General features: G+C 36.3%; 1 protein-coding gene across 3 annotated transcripts in view; it reads left to right on the forward strand.

Moving 5' to 3' along the window:
* The window catches only part of LOC145222211 (orphan steroid hormone receptor 2-like), a 28,657-nt gene extending 8,918 nt beyond the window's left edge, over window positions 1-19,739 (forward strand). The window contains exons 1-17 of one of the 3 annotated variants that reach the window (XM_080088278.1): window positions 159-305; window positions 1,571-1,661; window positions 2,360-2,465; window positions 2,672-2,793; window positions 4,647-4,767; window positions 6,016-6,224; window positions 8,901-9,093; window positions 11,881-12,060; window positions 12,504-12,630; window positions 13,743-13,776; window positions 14,115-14,254; window positions 14,824-14,926; window positions 15,518-15,675; window positions 16,344-16,483; window positions 17,013-17,150; window positions 17,410-17,515; window positions 18,053-19,739. In XM_080088278.1, coding sequence (XP_079944404.1) covers window positions 241-305; window positions 1,571-1,661; window positions 2,360-2,465; window positions 2,672-2,793; window positions 4,647-4,767; window positions 6,016-6,224; window positions 8,901-9,093; window positions 11,881-12,060; window positions 12,504-12,630; window positions 13,743-13,776; window positions 14,115-14,254; window positions 14,824-14,926; window positions 15,518-15,675; window positions 16,344-16,483; window positions 17,013-17,150; window positions 17,410-17,515; window positions 18,053-18,422 — 2,403 coding nt within the window. In that variant the 5' untranslated portion in view covers window positions 159-240 and the 3' untranslated portion in view covers window positions 18,423-19,739. The other 2 variants (XM_080088277.1, XM_080088279.1) reach the window with 2 other exon arrangements.
* The last annotated feature ends 354 nt before the right edge of the window (window positions 19,740-20,093 follow it).

The following is a 20,093-nucleotide window of genomic DNA, read 5'->3' on the forward strand; positions in this document are numbered from 1 at the left end:
ACATAAATCCACAACTGGGATCAGTCCTGAAGCGTTTATGCAGACCAGCGATCACCCAACACTCATACATAAAGCATAGTACGCCAGGCCTATTTTGAAAGCCTAAGTTTTATTCATGTTACAACTTTCCAACTCTTTTTTGTTTGACATTAGGTTTCTATTAGAGTTGCTTTGATAAATAAAGAAGGGTCTAGACACCTAGCATTAGAAATATTTTTACTGCAAGTGTGTGGACTTATTATGCCTGGGGTGCTGTTTAAAAGGAGAAGACTCTGGACAGAACCCAAGTTAAGCTACAGACACAGGTGTTTTAAAAGCTTTTAACTTTTCTATGGATTACACCTGATGATAAACCTGTTTTTCAAAAAAAGTTTTTGTTTGGTTGCAACCAATTTGTGTACAAACTCAGTAGCAGTGCAATTTGCTGGACTGCTGTAAGTATGATATTTTTGGCCCCTGATTTGACAGTTTTTTTGAAGAAAAAAAGTGTGTGTGGTGATGGTTATTGGTGTAAGTTTTGCAAAATTTTACACACATATGGCTAAATAAATTTGACAGCTTCATTTAATTAAATTTAAATCAAAGCCTATTTTTTTTGGAAATATTTTTATCCCATTTAATAAATTCTTGGCAGAAATAAATTCTTGTTTATTTTGTTTTCAGAAATATTTTTATTCCTTTTAATAAATTCTTTGCAAAAAAAATATAAATTTAAAAAAAAAATCAATTCTTTGCAGAAGCCCCCATTCTGACACAAACTTTTAATTGCATAAAAGTTTTTGTTTGTTTGGTAATTTCAATTATACAAGTATATGGTTTGAAGTGTTCTCAATTCCTTAATCAGTGGGAAAATTCAAGAAATAAACTCTGTCGTCTGGATAAATTGTATGAAAAAGGCAAATGCTGACGTAATAATGCTTGGCCAAATTCAATTGTTAATGAACCACTGTGCTGGATGTTAGCAATGACTCTGCATCATTGTGCATCGTTTTGTGTGTTTAAAACAGGATGCTAATAGATCTGGTTGTAAAATGCAGTTTTGTCAGCTGTTGTGTGTTTGTACTGTAGTTGTCTTTTCGAAATAGTTCTGTGGTAGTTGGTAGGTTTTTTGACAAATTTATGCTTTTTAGGTTTATGTTGATTTTTTTTCTTTTGTCAAGCTTCTAGGGATATCCACATAAATGTTTATGTGTTGTAAAATAGGAAATAACACAAGTTCATAGTTTCAAAAAAGTATTTTCAGAGCAGCTGTTTGTTTTCACCTTGATTCATTTGTAAAATAGCAAGTACTAATGTCCTAAGTACAAAACAACTATTTGTGAAAAAACTTACTGCTGATTATTCAACCCACCAAATAAACAATTGTGTTTTTCACAAAAAACTTTTTTCTTTATTTTTAACGAAATACAATATGTATGAAGTGGAAAGTTTTGTTTAATGTTCAAACATATGAATGCATAAAACAGAAATACTGTACCTTTGTACAACTTATTGAACCACATTGTGATGAGTTTTTGTTGGCTGTTTAGCAAAAAGAAGCATTTTTTAAATTCTATTTTTTGTTTTTTAGAATGTCAGAGATCTTAAGCTCAAATCTACAGAGTGTTTCAGAATCCGATAATAATTCTGAGGAAGAAGGACGTGTTACTATGACAACTGAGGTGTCTTTATGTTTAATTTTTTGTCCAACTTTGTATTCAATGTTAAGTGCCTTTCAAATAGACATTTTCAAAGCTAACAAAGTTATAAACATAAATTATGATACCTTATGTTATGTCACACCAGGGTCAGTTACTTGGTATTGAATAACCCTTCTACGCACAAAGAAATCCACTAGATGTGTTCGGTATTTTATTGTTTTGGTAACTTTTTATGACTTGTCTATTGCTGTTTTTTTAGAAGAAATATGTCCATAAAAAGTGGTTAGCTTCTTAGCTTTTAGTAGTTGTACATTTAAAGATGCCATTTTAATTGAAATCATTGATGGGTTTTATTGAAAGCATAGATTGTCACGGTCCACAAAATGGCTACTTGATCACTTTTGCGTGACAACAGGTTTAAAAAACAGCGAATTGATCCCAATTGGTGACTTGTGTAAAACAATTTTAAGTAAATTGATCAAAATAAATGTCAAGTCAAAACTATATTCAAGTAACTATGTAAAATTTTAAAATTACAAAAATCTGGACAAAACCCCAAGTTTCTAGGTCAAACTTCTTTCTTTCTAAGCCAAACAATTGTTATATTATTAAACTCCAAAACAGATGTTGTAATTGCACAATTTAGGGTATTTGAAGTTGTGAAACTTGTTCAGTGTTTTGCTACTATGTGTGACCTATTGACCTTTTTGTTATTTCAGTCTGAATTAGGTTGTGGGGAGAAAATGTTTTTGCTTCAACCTGACACAGAGGCTGGAGGCACAGACAATGTGCTAACATCAGTTAAGATGCAATCCAGAAATTCCTGTAAGTAGATCACAATAAAGTAATCATTCAAACGTTTTCTGTATGTTTCTGTAACATTTTGTTACTAAACAAACAGAAAAGGACATTTTTCTATTAGCTTTCGCTTTAGGCAAAGTAACTTCTGTATGCTAAAAAAATTAATTATAATGATCAGATTTGTATTAAAAAGTCAAATTAAACGTGACTAAACATTGCTTTCATTTCAGCACCTCCGATAAAACGGACGCAAGGTGATAACAAACTGATCATGTCATCCACGCAACACACCATATCGTCGCTAGTGGGCGCACAACTGGTCGGGAGAAACCATGCGTCATCCCCGTCTCAGGTATTTAGCGGGTTGTATCTTTAAAAGAAAAAAAAGCATTACGGGTTTTACCAAGCTTTACGTATTGGTGTCCAGCACCTTTCTTATTGACCCTCCATTCAGCCGGGCAAGTGGACACAAGACATTTTATTTGGTTAACCGCATCCTACTAAAGATTTTCCATTGCGTTTCGTGACATCCAGCAACACACACATCAGATGCTTTTGTCAGTCTTTTAATCGAATGGTCGGCAATTTTTGTGATGATTTTATCTGCAAAAATCTTTTGTGTTCAAATTTTAATTTTCAACCGTTTTTAAGCTTTGCTAAAAATGTTGGTTTGTTCAACGATAGAAAATTAAAGAATAGAAGATGGACATAGCGTACACAAAAAAACACTTGCGTTGGTAAAACGTACAAAGAACACTTCAGTCGCAAAGCTAGGAATTATTTTTTTCGAACTAGCCTTTAAAAAAACGACGAGAATTACGTGTGTGCAAATCTACAACAAAACGAAATCCGGCAACCCGCCTTATGCCCAAGTCTGCACAATGCTTTGTTTTTGCATGGCTGGTTGTTTGGTGATTACCCATGCAGAGAGGTCAGCATCCTTCAAAATTTTAAAAAGTTTTGGCGTATATTTAAAAATGTAGTATTTGGTTAAGCATATAGAGAATCTTCAACACATTTTTTAACAAATAAACGAAAAAATGACCAATCTGGGATGAGCAAGTGCAATTTTTCTGTTTGGTTGAGCACCGACCTCGCGCCATACAAGAGGTTACCTATTAATTACTCGTTACCTATTAAAATTCAGTTTATACTATTTATAAGATAAAAGTTTTACTTCCTGAAGCATCAAAAATGGCGATGCCTGCTACCGAGTACACGGTTCTTGACTGCTTATTCAAATTTGTTGTCAATACGTTTTCTTTTGATTATTGTTTTCTTGCCAAATTCATATTAGCCTGTTATGCAAAAGACACCGTTTTTACAGCGAATAAGGCAAATGAGTCTGTTAGCAAATCGAGCGACCTGAATTTGACTCAAAGTCTAAAGTTATATTAATTGCGCAAAGCGCTCGGAAATAACTGTTTTATTGTCGGTTAAAGAGGCAGTTATTCTGTTTGCATAGTTGCTAACCTCTTAAACTGGCCTGAACATGTAAATTTGCCGAATGCAAAATAACGTGGTTTGCATAAGTTGTACTGTGCGGTATTTAAATGATGCTGGCTGTGGGGTTGAGCGGTTAAAAACGTGCGCCATGTTCACCATTTTGAATATAGTTACAGTTTTGCATAAGGTCGAGTATTTCAAACTCTATTGTTCGGGTGTTGTTGTATGAAAAATCTTGTGCGAGGCGGTTTCAGTGTATTTGTTTTTAATAAGGAATAGCGAAACAAGTATATGTTTAGTCCTCACACCAAACATCCCAAGCTATATGACGTCAAACTTAATGACGTATCAGTAATTAAAATCTTTGAAACAAAAATATTTGCACTTGCCGAGTTTTTTTCTTCAAAAAAATTGAGAATCGCTCTTAAAATCCGCCAACGTCCGCATAAAAACTATCGAATGCTTTAACACCCTCGTTTAGGTCGAGTGCTAATGAAAATACCTGTAAATAATGCTGTAAAGTGCAGTATATGATTACCACAATGAAAATTACTGCTATAAATTAACCAATCCACTAAATTTAACCGAACAGCCAACGGCTTACGTTTTCCAGATGAATATTACTGTTTGTTTGTTTGAATAATGAATAACTTTCACTAGAAATTCGTGTTATAATCGGCTATTTTTGTTTTAACTCAAATATTTGCACCCAGATGTTCTCTGGCGTTGTGTTTTCCCAACAACTTTAAATGTTTTCAGGCATTCCGCAATGGCGAATTGGATTGCGACGACAAAATGTATCTCATCCATACTGATTCTGAAGGGAGCGGGTCCGAAAGCGCTGTGCTAACTGCCGTTAAGATGCAGGGTCACGATAGCGGTGAGTGTTAATAATTCGCTGTACAAGCAAATGAGCGAATATTCGAATAGTGTTTGTGAAGTCACCAAGGCATAAAAACTGGGGAAAGAATCCATTGGTGCGTGTATACTGCAATAAAACGTATTTACTATACTTGTACTTAAAACTAAAATCTCCCAGCTCGTTGCTTGGTTGATGAAGACCTTATGAACTTTATGTACTTATATTGATCATTCGTACTGAAGATATCATATTTAAATACGATACTGATGATGCTGTATAGGCGAAATATATCTTAAAATCTTAGGGGCGGGAGATTTAATGTTTTTTATGAACTTAAATTAAAAGTATTTACAATGTGAATTTTGTGGTCATAATATCGGCAAGCGTTTATTTTTCGCTTTTAAGATTAGGTTTTTGGTTGATAATTCTACTTCAGGTAAAAATGAGAAAATAACAGCAATCTTCGAAAGGAGTTTATTAACGATCATTTAAACAATCACATGCTTTCTAACAGTTATTTTTTGAAAATACAAGAAGTTGCATGACGCTATAAAACAATTAAAAACACTTTAAATGCGCTCTGCAAATTTTAGGTAACAATCACCGAGTACAAGATATCACATTTGCATTATTTCCTAACATGTTTTTCTTTCACTTTTCTGGCCATTCTCTTTTTAGCGTGGCGGCCATTTTGTTGCCGGTGATATGGGTGCAAGTTTTTTTTTCTTAGTTACTTTTTTTAACTTTAACACTGTATCTCTAACATATACCTCAAACTCTTGCAAACATGATTGTTAGGTGTAAGTCTCTCCTAAATATTAAACGACTTCTAATGGAAAATGGAACATTGGTCCACACACGCACACATAAGACGCAAAGACGACATCAGAATTTTTTTCTTAAAGAAGTAAACGTTTATAAACTCGAAGAAAGCTCTATAATGTCGAAAAATTTCTGCTAAATGACTTTGTTTACAATTTATTTGCAAAATGTATTTGCTAAATTTTTTATGACGTGCTTTTTACCCCATATAGAATTTGTACGACAATATTTCCAACATATTTCAATCAAAATGTAATTCTGATTTTACTAAATTATGGTGTATTGGTCTTTTGCACGAGTCGTTAGAAATTGAATTAATATTTTGGGCGGTTTTGGCGAAATCCTGCTAACCCTTATGTCCCCTGTTCTGAGATCAAAATTCAGGCCCCAACAACCAAAGCTGTTGTGCTTAGAGTTTTTTTAATATTTTGTTTCTCTACGTAGCACACTCGCTTTCCGCAAGAAGCGTTTCGCACAACCAACGAGACAATGACGTCATGGTGACGTCACCGCAACGTCATATACCAACGCTGGGGACTTCCCAACTGATGGGAGAGAGTCACCCATCGCCGACGGCAACAACACAAGTCTTAACACTTGATCAGTTGACCCCGGAAAAACTGATTCAGCTGCAGAACAAAGGCTTGTTGCAGGTAGATGCATATTTTTTAGGTGTATGATTTACAGTAATATTAAAATCATGTGTGATTTGGTACATTGCTTATCGAGTACCGACCATACGAACACGTAGGTCAGTGGTTCCCAAACTTTTTTCTTATAAGGCGCATTTTAGAAAAAACAAAAGTTATTTGGCGCACTTCGAACATTTGAATAAAAAATATATTTGAATTTTTTATTTCAGTTTAAAATGGCACAGCAAATTAGCTGACAAAGACACTAACTATGAGGTCATAAAGCCGCTATACAGGTCACTCTCATAGTTAAATAGCCTAGTTGAACATCTCAGAGACGTGGAGCATGTTGGCCTAGTGGTCTAAGCACCTGGTACTACTACTCTACTTGATTAATTTTAGTTTCAATATTTTTTGCGGCACACCTAATGACATCTCGCATAGTTTGGGAACCACTGACGTAGTTAGACTACTTTGTGATGCTTTTGAAGTTACGAGTGAATTTGACACTGGACAAGTTGCTGACAGAAAAACATTGCCTTTGTGTTGGTGAAAATCTGTTTAAGCGTATAGCTAAAAATATATTACAAAATCGTATATTTATGTTGAAATGTGTAAGCAATTTTAGACCTAATATCAAAACATACCTTATTTTTTGCTTATGAATATTACGAAGTTTTTTATTGGCGGGATGTTTAATTGAATTTGCAATTAATCAGAATTGGTTCGTATTTAGTTGCATGGAAGAAATAGGAAAGTAGGTTTTGTTGAAACCAATTCTTCTTTTGTCATGTGCCGTTGTACGCAAACAACTTCAAGTTTTTAGAATCAGTTTGATGCTCGGGTTTGCGCGTAAGGATTTTGTTAACGGACCACACGATTTCGATTTAAATTCTGCGAACTGCAAATGTTTGGGTTCAAACGATTTCGAATTTCAACACAGAAGCTTTCAGCCTATTGAAATGAGAGCGTAAATATATCATTACGAAAAGGCTGAGAAAATTATATTTCCTTTGTAATGTTTTAATGTGATAATAATCGAACATATTTTAAGACCTTTAAAGCAAGAACACCATTATCTGACGGTTTATTTTTACGTTTTATCTCAAAAGCTTTTAAGACGAATGTGTTAACATATTTTCTGTTTTTAAATAATATTTTTTGGGTTTCGTTTTTACCTCCTCAGTTTACCCAATTTTTTCGTTTACATGAAACAGGCACCTGAAGAGCAGTTAAACAGTCTGTAAAATCTAAGCTGAGAGTGCAAACGTCATAAAATAAAAAAATAATAATTTGGACTTCGCCTGTTTTTGTCACGCCCTTTTTATCTGAGAAATGCGCAGGTGAAATAGAGGTTTGCACTCCACAAAAACAAATGTATATCGCTAGACTTGGTTCTTTGCTCGAGTAGCATCGTGTTACAGAAAGTGTTGTTGAAATATTGATTTGGAAATTTTTATCAACTATACCTTTAAAACCACCTTGAGTAAGCTTTACTCCCTTAAACGACATTCACATATTTTCTTCTGAAACATACATCCATGTATAAGTTACGTTATACGCCTTGAACGCATTTTGTGCATAGATAATATTAACGATTATTACGAATAAATCCAAAACAAATGGACTGATGACCATTTCCGCCATTTTGAATAAATTTGCCTGTACCCCGTTTTCATATGCGCAAAAGCTGGTTAAGTTAAGTAAACAGCTTTGCGTTTTCAACCGTGACTATAAATATTCTTCGATTTCCTTTTGTTAACAAACGCCGTTTCGAGAAAATAAACTAAAAAAGTTTCTTTTTTACAAAGAAATTATATTGTTTTTCATGTATGCTTGTAGTGTTGACATGGAAAAGTCTGTTATATCACTTCAACTTAAAGGCTGTTTTGCTTATTTTAATCGGTTTAAAATAAATTAGATTTTAAATATATTGCAATACACTCTTTAGTACAATTATTTGACACCTAAGAAAAAATACCTCGCATGGAACTATGCCGTATTGGCCTTGGTATTGATTAAACGATATTTCTACTAATCGTGTTAAAAATATGAATTTCATTTTCCAAGGTTGTGCAAGAATTTACAAATGCAAAATAAAATGTTTTAAAATTTGTCATTGAAAAATAACCACTAATTTTAAATTATTTATTATTTCACAAAAAACACAAACAATAAAAAAATCTTTGGCCCTAAATTGCCCTTCTGGCCTTTAGCCGGGTTCAGATAAAATTAATGCTGGTTTCAACCTTAACAAACCTCGGAAATTGATGTTGTCGAAACCGCTACCGCAAGCAGCGTGTACTTTACAAGCAATGAACTGTCATCTCTGACGTCACACTGCTATTTTACGTCACCCGGCCATGAGTCTCGCGGTTTGACCTTGACATGGAGAATTACGCTTCAGTTTTTTTTTCAAGTTTAACTTTGCAAAAATATTTTTGTTTTTGTTGTTGATCCACATTTATTATCCGTTTACAAATTTTCACAAAAGTACAAATAAAATTAAAAATGTTTTTTTATTTTGAATTTTGGAACCAGTAAATTAAAAATTTAAACTTATTCTATACTTCGTACGTGCCTAAGTGTTTGAAATACAAATGCTGTTGAAGACTTAGAACTTCATAATGTAGGTTTTCCTTTAAAATACTTAAAACTTACACCGCCCACCTTTAAACTTACTCACGTGACCAACAGATCTCGCCAATGTCTGGGCCGACCGCATCATCATTCATCTTCACGGCCAGAGGGAGCGGTTCAAACCATCCTCTGCATATAGCAGCTGCCGACGCATTCTCCTCGTCCATTGCAAAACAACATCAACAGCACATGGAAGATCCGCTCGATATCGTCCGGGATTTGTGCGTCGTTTGCGGCGACCGCGCGTCTGGTGAGTCGATGTTCAAAAAGTTGGCTAGGTTGTTTATCTGAGGTAAAATGTTGGTAGGTCGTTTCTGAGGTCTGAAATCAGTGTTTATTAAATAGCTTGGCGCAAAATGTTTACAGAAGAGCGTTATGCCACCTTGGTTTTGATCTCTCTGTCCCTCTGTCGAAATTAAGTTTGCATTAATATGTTTTTATCGACATATTAAAAAAAACTAACTTTTGATCGATAACCTTTTTTTTGTTATTTGATATTTTTTTGTATATTGAGTTATGCTGTTTAAACAATCAGTAAAAAATATTCACAACACTCTAAACTCCCGCCCTAGTGGGGAATCCCCTCGGATGCAAACATTTTCTTTGTCGCGTATTTTTCTAGATATACAGTGTCTGTCAGAAATGTTATGCAACACCATAATCCGATAATCGATTTTTTTTAATCCGCTAACCTGGGGTTCCCAACGAGGGGGAATTCCCTCTTAGGGGTGAGTTTTTGTTACAGTATTAATCTCTTACTGTTTGTCTGTGCTATGTGTTATTGCTGCATTTGTCATATATTAGCTGAGAAAAAGAAAGTTCTCGTATAATCGATTTAAGCTTATAACCGAGAGTTTAATTTCTGTTCTAAGAATTGCATTAAAATGTTAACGTAAACGATATTTTAGCAAACTAAATTTGTAGGGGGGAATTAGATTTGAATATCGATTAAAAGGATGCACAGGACAAAAAAGGTTGGGAATCACTGCGCTAACCGGTTTTTAAACTTTGTCCTGCATTTAGGCATTTTCCGTTTGTACAAAAACGTTTTGGAATGGAGATTGTTTATGATATTTGTAAGACAGGCCGTATTTTCGTGCATCTCGTGGTGGGATTCTTTTGAGATAAGAAAAAAACGAACAAGTTTAATTTTGAATATACGTGCTTGATTCGGGCTTGGATTTACTCTTTGCTTAATTGTGCAACAATTTCACTAATTTTCGAGTATTCCAGGTTTTGTTTCAAAAATATTCAGGTTCTACTCCCAACTCTACTTTGTGTTGCGTGAATAAATGATTCCTTCCATTCGTGTATTTTTACGAAGGAAGGCATTCTACATACGCTACAACTGCACAAAGAAACGCAAATGTTATTTTCATACTATACAATTTTGTGTCAGTTTGGAAAATCTTTAATGATTTTAATTTGACAACAAGATTTAAAAAAATAAAATTTTAAAAATTTGATGGCAAAAGGATTAGTGTTTTGATAAACTCTCAGCAAAAACACCAATGACACTGGCAATTTTTCTTTCGTGGAAAACTTCCATTCTGCAATTTCCACTTAAAAATCGATCTCTTGCCCTTTGCTTGGAAATGTCATTTTTTGGCGTTTGCAATTGACCCGGCTTTGTGCTGACCCAGGGTAACCTCGCAGTGGTGTGTGTACGCGCTTGACCCGGGGTTACGCGTGGTTGACTCGGTGTCAGCTGGGTCCCCGCTGAAATGTCGTTTGCCGCAACAAAAGGCAACAGCGTGGTTCGCCCTTAATTAACCACCGTGGCTGCCTTGCACGTGATATCGCAAGCTTTTGTTGATTTTTAAATCGAGGGCAAAAGGAGGTTGACAGGAAAAGGTGAATTTAAGGTGCGCCTGCGGTTCTTAGAAATTTGTTTCCTTGTGAATTTGATAAAAGGATGAACTCAAAGACTCCCCCTCCTCCAAAAACGGCTACTGAATTGGAGATAGAAAGCCAACTACAGGTCGAAGCAACATGGATTTCTGGAACTTTTCTTGACTATCGCGTGAATTCTATAATCGTCGTGTGTACTCGCTTAGTTGTTTGTTTTCGTTGGTAGGCCACATCCCACTATTGGCGTGGAATGGTTGATTTATTTGGAGGATACAACAATATATCAATTTGACAAAACATAGTAACATTAAAGTCATGGGTTTAATCTAATTTTAGCATAAGGTTGGTTTGTAAACTGTTATGTATGCTTTTACTTTTAAACAACATTTACTTTTAAACAAATCAGCTGTCTGATTTAGGAGGTCATTTTTGTCGATCAGTTCAAATTGATGTTTTGGGTTTACAAAAGCGAGCTTCAAAAGTTATTGCTTGGATGACCTCACTGCATATGTTTGTTCAACTTTCGAATAGTTAGGTTTACCGATTTTTGCCCTAAGCCAAAGCGTTGCGAAAATCAATGGGATCTTTTGTCGTTTGGGTCGTGTCCTTGTTCGAAGCAGTTAAATTTCAAAATGCGATTGTTTCTGCGGTGCTATTTACAATTCATCCAGGTTCGTTTGAGGGTCACAGCATTTTTACGAAAGGCCATGACGTTTCGAGCAGGTCTGAAAGCTGGTTTGCAAAATCACGTGATTGACACGGCGGTTTGTTCGCCTGAGTTCACTGAGTGTATGTGTCACTTTTTTCCGGTTGTGCATTTTTTGTTGCTTTCAGCAGATTTAAAGCGAGCCAAAATCGGAAACAATATATTGTTTTATTTCACTATTTTTTCAGAAACACTGTTTCAAATCGGAATTTTATACCAAATTACGTCTATTACGAAACCCAATTAAAAAGAAATGGCAACAGCCGTAACGCAAACCATAATATTTTTACATCTTTATTTCCTTTCTGTTTTGCCCCTTTCTCTTTAGCCAGTGCTATTCTTTAGCGCTGCTTGTTATTTTTAGATACTATATATGCCTATTAATTATAAATGTCCCATAAACAAACGGTGAATGACTTTAGATTTATAAAAGTTTACTGTCTAATATAAGTACGTTTAATATCATTTTTGCTTCTTAAGGTCGTCATTACGGTGCCAAAAGCTGTGAAGGATGCAAGGGCTTCTTTAAACGTAGTATTCGCAAAAAACTCATGTACACTTGTCGTGGAAGCAAAGACTGCTCGGTCAACAAAACTCATCGCAATCGATGCCAGTACTGTCGCTTGCAGAAGTGCCTCGTCATGGGAATGAAGTCCGATTGTGAGTCAGCAAGTTTATGCTAAATTTTTTTCTGCTGGGGTGTGTGTAGCTAAAGGTGGAATTAAAGACGCACAAATCATATTAATTTGCAAAAAAAATTACAATTATGGTCTTGCAACCATAATTGTACCCTAGTTTGTTAATCAATGGATTAGCAACATTAATTGGACTGCTGTTGGCAACACCAAAGATTAAAATTGAACTTGTAAGTGCATTTATGTGCACACCTACATTTTGCCACCAGTTCTTAAACGCTAGATTATATTTATCTTTCGCAAAAAATATTTTTTACGGCAAAAATCTCTTACGGTACTCTATATTGTGCCACAGTACAGTGGTTGCATTACACTGATCAAAGGGCTTATTCCCAAGTTTATAATGCATTATTTATGTTTCCGAAAGGGATTGGCAGTGAAAGTTCACTTTATGTCCTTCTGTTTTAGCTGTGCAGTGTGAGCGGTCGCCTCTACAGAAACATATGGACGAAAATCACAGATTGTCCACATCTATCGCCAGTGGAGATTTGCATATTTATCAACGTGCCAGAAATAGTCGTGTACCTTTTGAAGGGTAAGTAATCACCAATCTGAGATTTTTGTTTACGTTTTTTCCGGCAATAGTCCAACTAATGACAGCAACCAGTTTTCTGTACTTCTGTAGTTTTTTTTTTGTAAGAGTATGTGATCTCTATAGTAGGACAAACTAATTCTTACGTACCAAAGAAAAAATGTTTAACGACGTTTATTATAGTAAAGAAGTTTAAGGGGGTTCGAATTTTGATGCAAGATGTATGGTGTCAATTTATCTTACTGTCCAGTTACGTCATACAAACGTGCAATTTAAAGGTCAAAATCAGAAAATTGATTTGCGCGACAAAACATGAGGCGGATACTAAATTGTGTCATAGATAAACCGTTTTCGCACAAGCATGCTGAAAACAAAACATCAAAAGCAAATATTAAGAAAATTACGAACAATAGTAAAGCCAAATAAAAAAACATTTTTGGTTTAAAATTTTGGTGTTTTTAACTTGGTCGGTGGCGTTAGCCTATGGTCGTTTTGTAAAATTCGCTAGGCAATATATGCGACCTAGTACATTCAATGCGATAGAATACGTTTGTGGGCAAAATGGTTTCTTATTTAAAAGCTGACTTCACTTGCATACCAACTCACGCTGGTATCAAGTAAACAGTTATCAGTAATGTTCGCAAGTAAATCTAGCCGTATTGTTAGGTCACAATAAAATAATATTGAATGCATTGAAAAATCTACCAATACTAGAACTCAGCAGAAAAATTTGCTAAATACCGTCAGGTGGCGTAAAGAGCATTCGCAAATGTTTCAAATGCAATTTGTGTAAATGCTTATAGTTAGAGCTATTAGGGTAATAATTGTTAAAATTTAGTTCTTAACCCTAATCCAGTCCCACTGGCAATTTAAATACCTGCGCTCTTTACGTCTATCGGTATCGAGCAAATTTTTCTGTTGCGAGTTCTTGCGTAATTAGCTCTACCAGTTGTATTGACTCGCCAACGAGCACTGCATTAAAACAGTTCGGTAAACATATTTTTTGTCTTAAATTTGAACGTCTTTGGGGGCCTTAAAACCTTTATTTAGTCCAGCACAGTTTGCATATCAGTATGGGTCAAGCGTCTTATGACAAAATATTTTCTTGTCTTTAGATCGACCCTGGATTTAATGGACAAACAGAATCAGGTTGGTGATTGTTTTTCGGTGTTTGCAAACTCGCGCGATCAAGGTCATGTTTTGCACAATCGATTTTTTGCGTGAGGTGCCCTCGGGTTAAAACGAAATTCAAATATTGATATTTGCATGGTATGCTCCTGTCAAAAACATTTTACAACAAAACAACAATGGTTACATTGGCATTTTAAAATGTTTGTTTTTATTCTGTCCATTTTGTGTATTTAATTAGTCTATGTTCAGAAATAGATACAGGGTTACATAAGCAACATTAATTATGTATGAAAAATCGTTTGGGTAAAAATTAAATTGGGGGAAAATGGCGTCACGCGGATATGTGTTGTCCACAGGGAAGTCTAAGTACGTTAGCCAGTGTGGTATCGACGATCGCTCACTTAAGCAAGTCTTCTGGGGTCGGCGAAAACGAACGAGCTGTTCGCTCAGAACATGAGGAGAACGGAGTCAGTGAGAAGATTGAAGATGCTACCAAGTAAGTACATGATTTCAGATTAAATATTTTTGCGACCAGCATGACAAGCTGTTGTTGTTGTTTTTTGCAGAAAAATTGTGTTTTTTTAAAGTTTGATTCTTTTTCGTCTATTATGATGAACATAAATTTATAATTGGAATCAGTCCTGAAGCGTCTGTGTAGACCAGCGATCACGGCAGACTCATGTATAAATTAACGGTGTTTGTGATTCAACTTTCGGCGGAGTCTCCGCTGAGCCTGCGTAGCTCGAGTCCCGGAAAGACTCCTGTCTTTGGTTCGCATCCCAACGCAGGCTAGATTTTTCTAGCCTACGCCTTGCCATATTGTGGTGAATGCTGGTGACCGGCTAAATCGGCATGGCGCCTTGGTGGGCCTGGCGTACTGTGATAAACCAGTTTAGCGCTGGTTTATTCACGTTTTGGTTAAGAAAGAGTGGTTGAACTTACTCAAATTTACGCTCATAATAAATAGACATCTGAAGTTGTGAACTTTGACCCAACGGTTAATCTGCTACGAAAAATGTTACAAAATGCGTTATATCATGCTCTATAATTACCAATTTATTTCAGAGCTCTTAATGCCCTGAACGAAACATTGAAGCGATGTACAACGAACAGCAATATGACGGAAACTTCATCGGGCCAAATCCAAACTCCTGTGCTGGATTTTGAGGTAGATTCAATGCGAGAATGTCTTTCTTTGGTTTTTAAAAAAATAATTGTTCTTTTACCATCTATGAATTTGATGCCATTTTCTATGGGCTGAAATTGTGATGTAGATTTTGATTTTGCACCTGATTTTGAGCAGTTTTGGTTTTGTTAGGCTTCTTAGTTACAGCAGCTTGCCTCATAAAATGATAAAAAATATCGGACAAGTTGTAGAACAAGCCATTGTGGTGTGCAAATTGATGTGTTTGACCCAATAGCCACATGAGACCTCTCAAATAGCTCTAACTATTTGACAATTGTCTAAACTGTGGAAAAGTTTGTATAGAATGTCAATGTGGTGTCGACTGCTCAGTATGTGCAAAATGGATAAAATTTGCACCGGAAAATTTTAAAAAACAATTTGCACCATTTTTGTCTGTCGATTACTCTGATTTTTTACATATCTTTTCGATCTACCAAGCTGCTCCTTCATTAAATGTCATTGTGACATGCCAATGATATTGTTTACATTTCAATGACACTTGGTATAATCAAGGAAAAATAGCAAGTAACCACACATTGCCATTTTCTTGTCGGTAAATTTCCTTTTTCTTAGGGACCGCTCATGACAGAAGCCAACTTTCAGTTCGACCTGAGCATGCCCACTCCTACATCCGGGATACCAAGCGTCCACTACATCTGCGAGTCTGCGTCGAGACTACTTTTCCTGTCGGCTCAGTGGGCGCGATCTATATTTGCTTTTCAACTCCTAAGGTGAGATGTGAAACTAAACTCAGACAATTCTGGTTAATGGCATATTCCGTTTAATCGCATAAGGATTTTGAGTTTAAAAAAAAATATGTTTCAAATACTACACACGGATCTGTTCATAAGTCCAATGACAAATAGATAACAGATGATGGCATGAGCATTTGCCGAAATGTTTGAATATGATAACATGTCGCTTTTTACGTCTATTTGGGCCGTTATATTCGCCATTAGAAATATCTCTTTGTTTTGCCAAAAAACGCTTAACAAACTAAAATAGACTTGACCGAGAACCTAGCACATATGGTTTGTTACTGGGTGTTTGGGTCAAAGTTATTGGGTCATTATGACGTCATACATGCATGACGAAAATATTGAATTGGTTATCAGGTTATCAGTTCCGACGTTTTTACAGGAGTAAGATTGTCTCAAGAAATTTTCAATACAAAGGCAATGGTTAAAATAGTCATATCAATGTTATAATAAAACTCATGTCATACACAAAAGTATTTTATTGTTTAATGTATGAGAAAAGGGTGCTGGTCTCATCCGAATTTAAAATTTTTACTCATTCTTAACAGTTTTCAATGTAATTGTTGATGGGGTTGGCCTTAATATTTGCAGGTAGGGCGAGTATAGACTACTATGGCTCTACTAATAATTTTTTCTAATAGATCGGAGTGTCACACAACATTACTGAAGGATTGCTGGCACGAACTATTTACTCTCGGCCTTGCCCAATGTGCGCGAAGCATGAATCTCAACCAAGTCCTTGCAACCGTTTTAAAACATATGAGAACCAATTTCCAGCAAGGTAACGCAACAAATGGCTTTGTTTTTTGTCGCTGTACCCGGTGACGGACGATTCCTTTTCGTAGTGTAACTGCAGGCCGCGTTTTTATGCATGTCGTTTCATTATAGCCCTTGTTGGGTCATTGAAGTTGTGTCGGTCCTAACCCCCAGAAAGAATTTCTAGATCCGCCCTCAACTGTACCTATAACTTTGATTGATAGAAATTACCCTAACACCATAACTCACACAACTCAAATCACAAAATTTTGCTAATTTTTTAACAGTATCTAAAGAGCAATATTATTTCAGGTTTATAAACTGAATTAAAGATTAGGTACAAAATTACTTTTGTTTCTATTTATTATAAAACATCACCCCAACGCAAATAGCCCTAGCCGTCAGAATTTTCAGGCAATTTTGCTTTTAAATATTCTTTAACGCTCTATGCGCCACCTATCGGTAATTTGGTAACGTTTTTGATTTTAGTTGACATGTTCGCACCTCCACCGCTTTACCTTGATTAATGGTATGCGGTTCTTATTCTGTTTCAGGTAACATATCTGCCACTCGTGTACAGCGAGTTATCGATCACATCAACAAACTACAAGAACTAGTAGCTCGAATGCAGAGACTCGAGATCGACCAACGGGAATTTGCTTACCTGAAATCGATGATACTCTTCAGTCCAGGTAAACAAAATGAAAGCTAAATGGGGCTGTAACATTTGACCCCACAAAACTTTATCTTTCGAGAAGAAACGAAAATGTCTGGTAATTGTAGGCGTATGGCAAAAATGGCAAAAACGATTCTTTTGCCAGGCGTTACAATAAAAAAGCAGGACATGAAAACGTTTGTTTAATGCAGAAAAAATGAGGTCGCTTAGGGTTACGGCAGGATACTTATAATATCGACACCTGCGCAGAAGTTTTAATTTGTGGTTGTGCGCAGATCACGTGAAAGCAGCCCATCGTCCCCAAGTTCAAAGATTCCAATCACGAACGATCGCCGAATTACGCGATCATCATTCGAAACATTTTCCTGAAGAGCAAGACAGGTTTGTGGAAATTTCCCAAAAGTTTTTCCTCATTTTGAAACATTTTAAGTCCCTAATAAGCTTTTAAACAATTATGCTGCGAGATACGAATCCGCTATTGAAGGCTCTTCAAAAGTTGCTTTTTTAACTTACATGGGCCGGGTGGTAGCGTTGCTTTTACTTCCTAAACAAGAAGTTTGAGTTTGGCAACTGAGAGTTAATGATGGTTAATCTACGCTTTGTGTTCCTATAAGAACTTCCTAAGCAGCCTTTTGTCACCAATCCCAGCTTTTTCCCAATCCACTCCAATCCCTGATTGCTTGGCGTGACTATTTTTTGTTCATAAGGTTGTGGGTTCTAATTCTGTCTCGCACACTTGTTCCCTGAGCAAGAAACTTTCGCGACAATGCTCCAGACCCGTAGAATCTGATAGGAGTTGATAATAAGTAAAAAACTCGAATAAAAAATGGTTCCATTGTAAGCATAAATCATTTAGGCATTGTCCGCCCACCTAGGACCAAAAAAATAAACAAACGAACAAAGCGTTTATCTTTTTAGGATCTGTAGCCTGCTCCTTACTCTTCCCACTCTTCGCTCCCTCTCCCCCGCTCTTACGGAGGAGTTATTTTTCGCCGGGCTCATCGGCAACGTTCAAATTGATTCCATCATTCCATACATACTCCGAATGGAAACCTCCGAATTCGCCGATGGAGGAGCAACGGGGGGAATCTCCTCCTCCGAAATGCGCTCCAAAGGAGAAAACGAAGAGGTGTTTGCGCATGACGTGAGCACGAACAGCGACGGGGGAAATGGACGTGGGGATTTCCCGGGAAATGTCATGATCCACGATTCCCGTTATGTACTGGACCATAGCGCTGATGATCATATGTTAGGTGTGGAACCGCAGTCTATAGAAACATCTACGTGAGGGTCGATTGTTGATGCGTTTTTTTGGATATTTGTGATTTTTGCTTATTTGCAGAAGCGCGATATAATAGCGGGCGACGCAATGCTCTTTTATCCAGTTTAATATCTGTTCCCAAAGCCCTTATGGCAAAGGGCTACATTCATTTTTCCTTGCATACGTGTCACTGCTGTACAATAGCTCTTTATGGAGTTTTATAAGTTCACACACAACTGTTTGTTCAGTTTATCCTAAATTACTTATTTGCAGGAATGTTGTTCGTAATCACACGCGTATTGAACAATCCGCTAAAAAAACTGATACACAATGCAGTAAAAACGCCAGTTGGTACAGAAACAAACTGTTAATTGAATCATCATTATATTGAAGGTGGTAGGAGCAATTGTGGTGTACTGTGGTAAACGAATTCGATGTAACTACTCTAAACCGGCTCTGATACGGATAGTACCTAGCATCAAACGTACCTACAGTACCGTATGTACCTGTAGTGTTTGAAGATCCAAATGTACCAGCAAAAATACTGGTTCATTTTCACACATAATTTTCGCTGGTTCATTTTCACACATAATTTTTATTACACGCATGGTTTAACTTTCAACTGCCAGGACTGTGTACATCTCTAACCGGATAAATGCCATTTTATTTCAACCGTTAAAACACCCAGTGTAAGGCTCATACCTTAGTTAAAAACATTAACCTAAATTTCTGCCCTATAAATAAGTTAGAAACCCAATTTTCTGGGTCATTTATGTACATTTGCCTCTTCGTCATGTTTGAAGCAATTTTTTTTATTAAAACTTTCCTATTTTTATGACTTGAGCGCAGGCCGGAACATATATACTTCGCTCAGACGCCTTTTTTAGTTACAAGTGCTAAAAACGTAACAAACATGTTGTTCATTTTCCTGTCCTACTGCCGTACCTACTATCCGTGTTTAGTTTAGTAGCAGTTTTTGCAACTGGATTCAAAATGTCTGCGTTGATTTTTAGATTTTGAAATCCAACTCAATACTGACCAAAAAATTTCTGTTATGACTGATACATTCAAGACATGCATACACTACGTCTAAATTGAACCCAATGTACAGTCACTCATTTTTTTCTTGTCCTGCAGAATACACAATGCCTTTTTCACGCTTCTCTCCCAGACCCCACAACGCTGCTTATATGATGTGATCGTGTACATTTCTATGGCGTTGCGTCGTATTTCTCCGCTACTGTTCCTTTATCGTCAGTTCTCCTTTGTTTTAAACCATTTTTCCGTGCGTCGTTATTTTATCGTTGTTCTATATATTAAAGTGAAACTAGTGAAGGAATTAAAGCGTCGTGTTGTTTGTGTCCAATTTTTCCTGCACTGAGGGCCATTGTACTGTTCGCTAACCCTATTTAAGGTGTAACTTCGATCACGTTTTAGGTTAGCCTGCGTTGGTATCGGAAACGCCACTGGTCCCAACGTCAAAGCTGCAAACGTAAGAACTCACACCAGACAAGGTTTGCTAAATAGCGATAGGTTTGTGAATATTTAAAGCGAATTGTGTTTAAATGCTGACGGTCAGGACTATCAGGGTTGGGGTAAGGGATTGTACTAACTCGTTGCAAAATTTCAAAGGCCACCCAAAATTTTTGCGAAAGGGGGGCAAAATGTTGGGGTTGGTTTAAAACACTTATGGGACCG

The sequence above is a fragment of the Phallusia mammillata genome, chromosome 4 (assembly GCF_965637545.1).
Source record: "Phallusia mammillata chromosome 4, kaPhaMamm4.hap1.1, whole genome shotgun sequence".
Classification (NCBI taxonomy): domain Eukaryota; kingdom Metazoa; phylum Chordata; class Ascidiacea; order Phlebobranchia; family Ascidiidae; genus Phallusia; species Phallusia mammillata.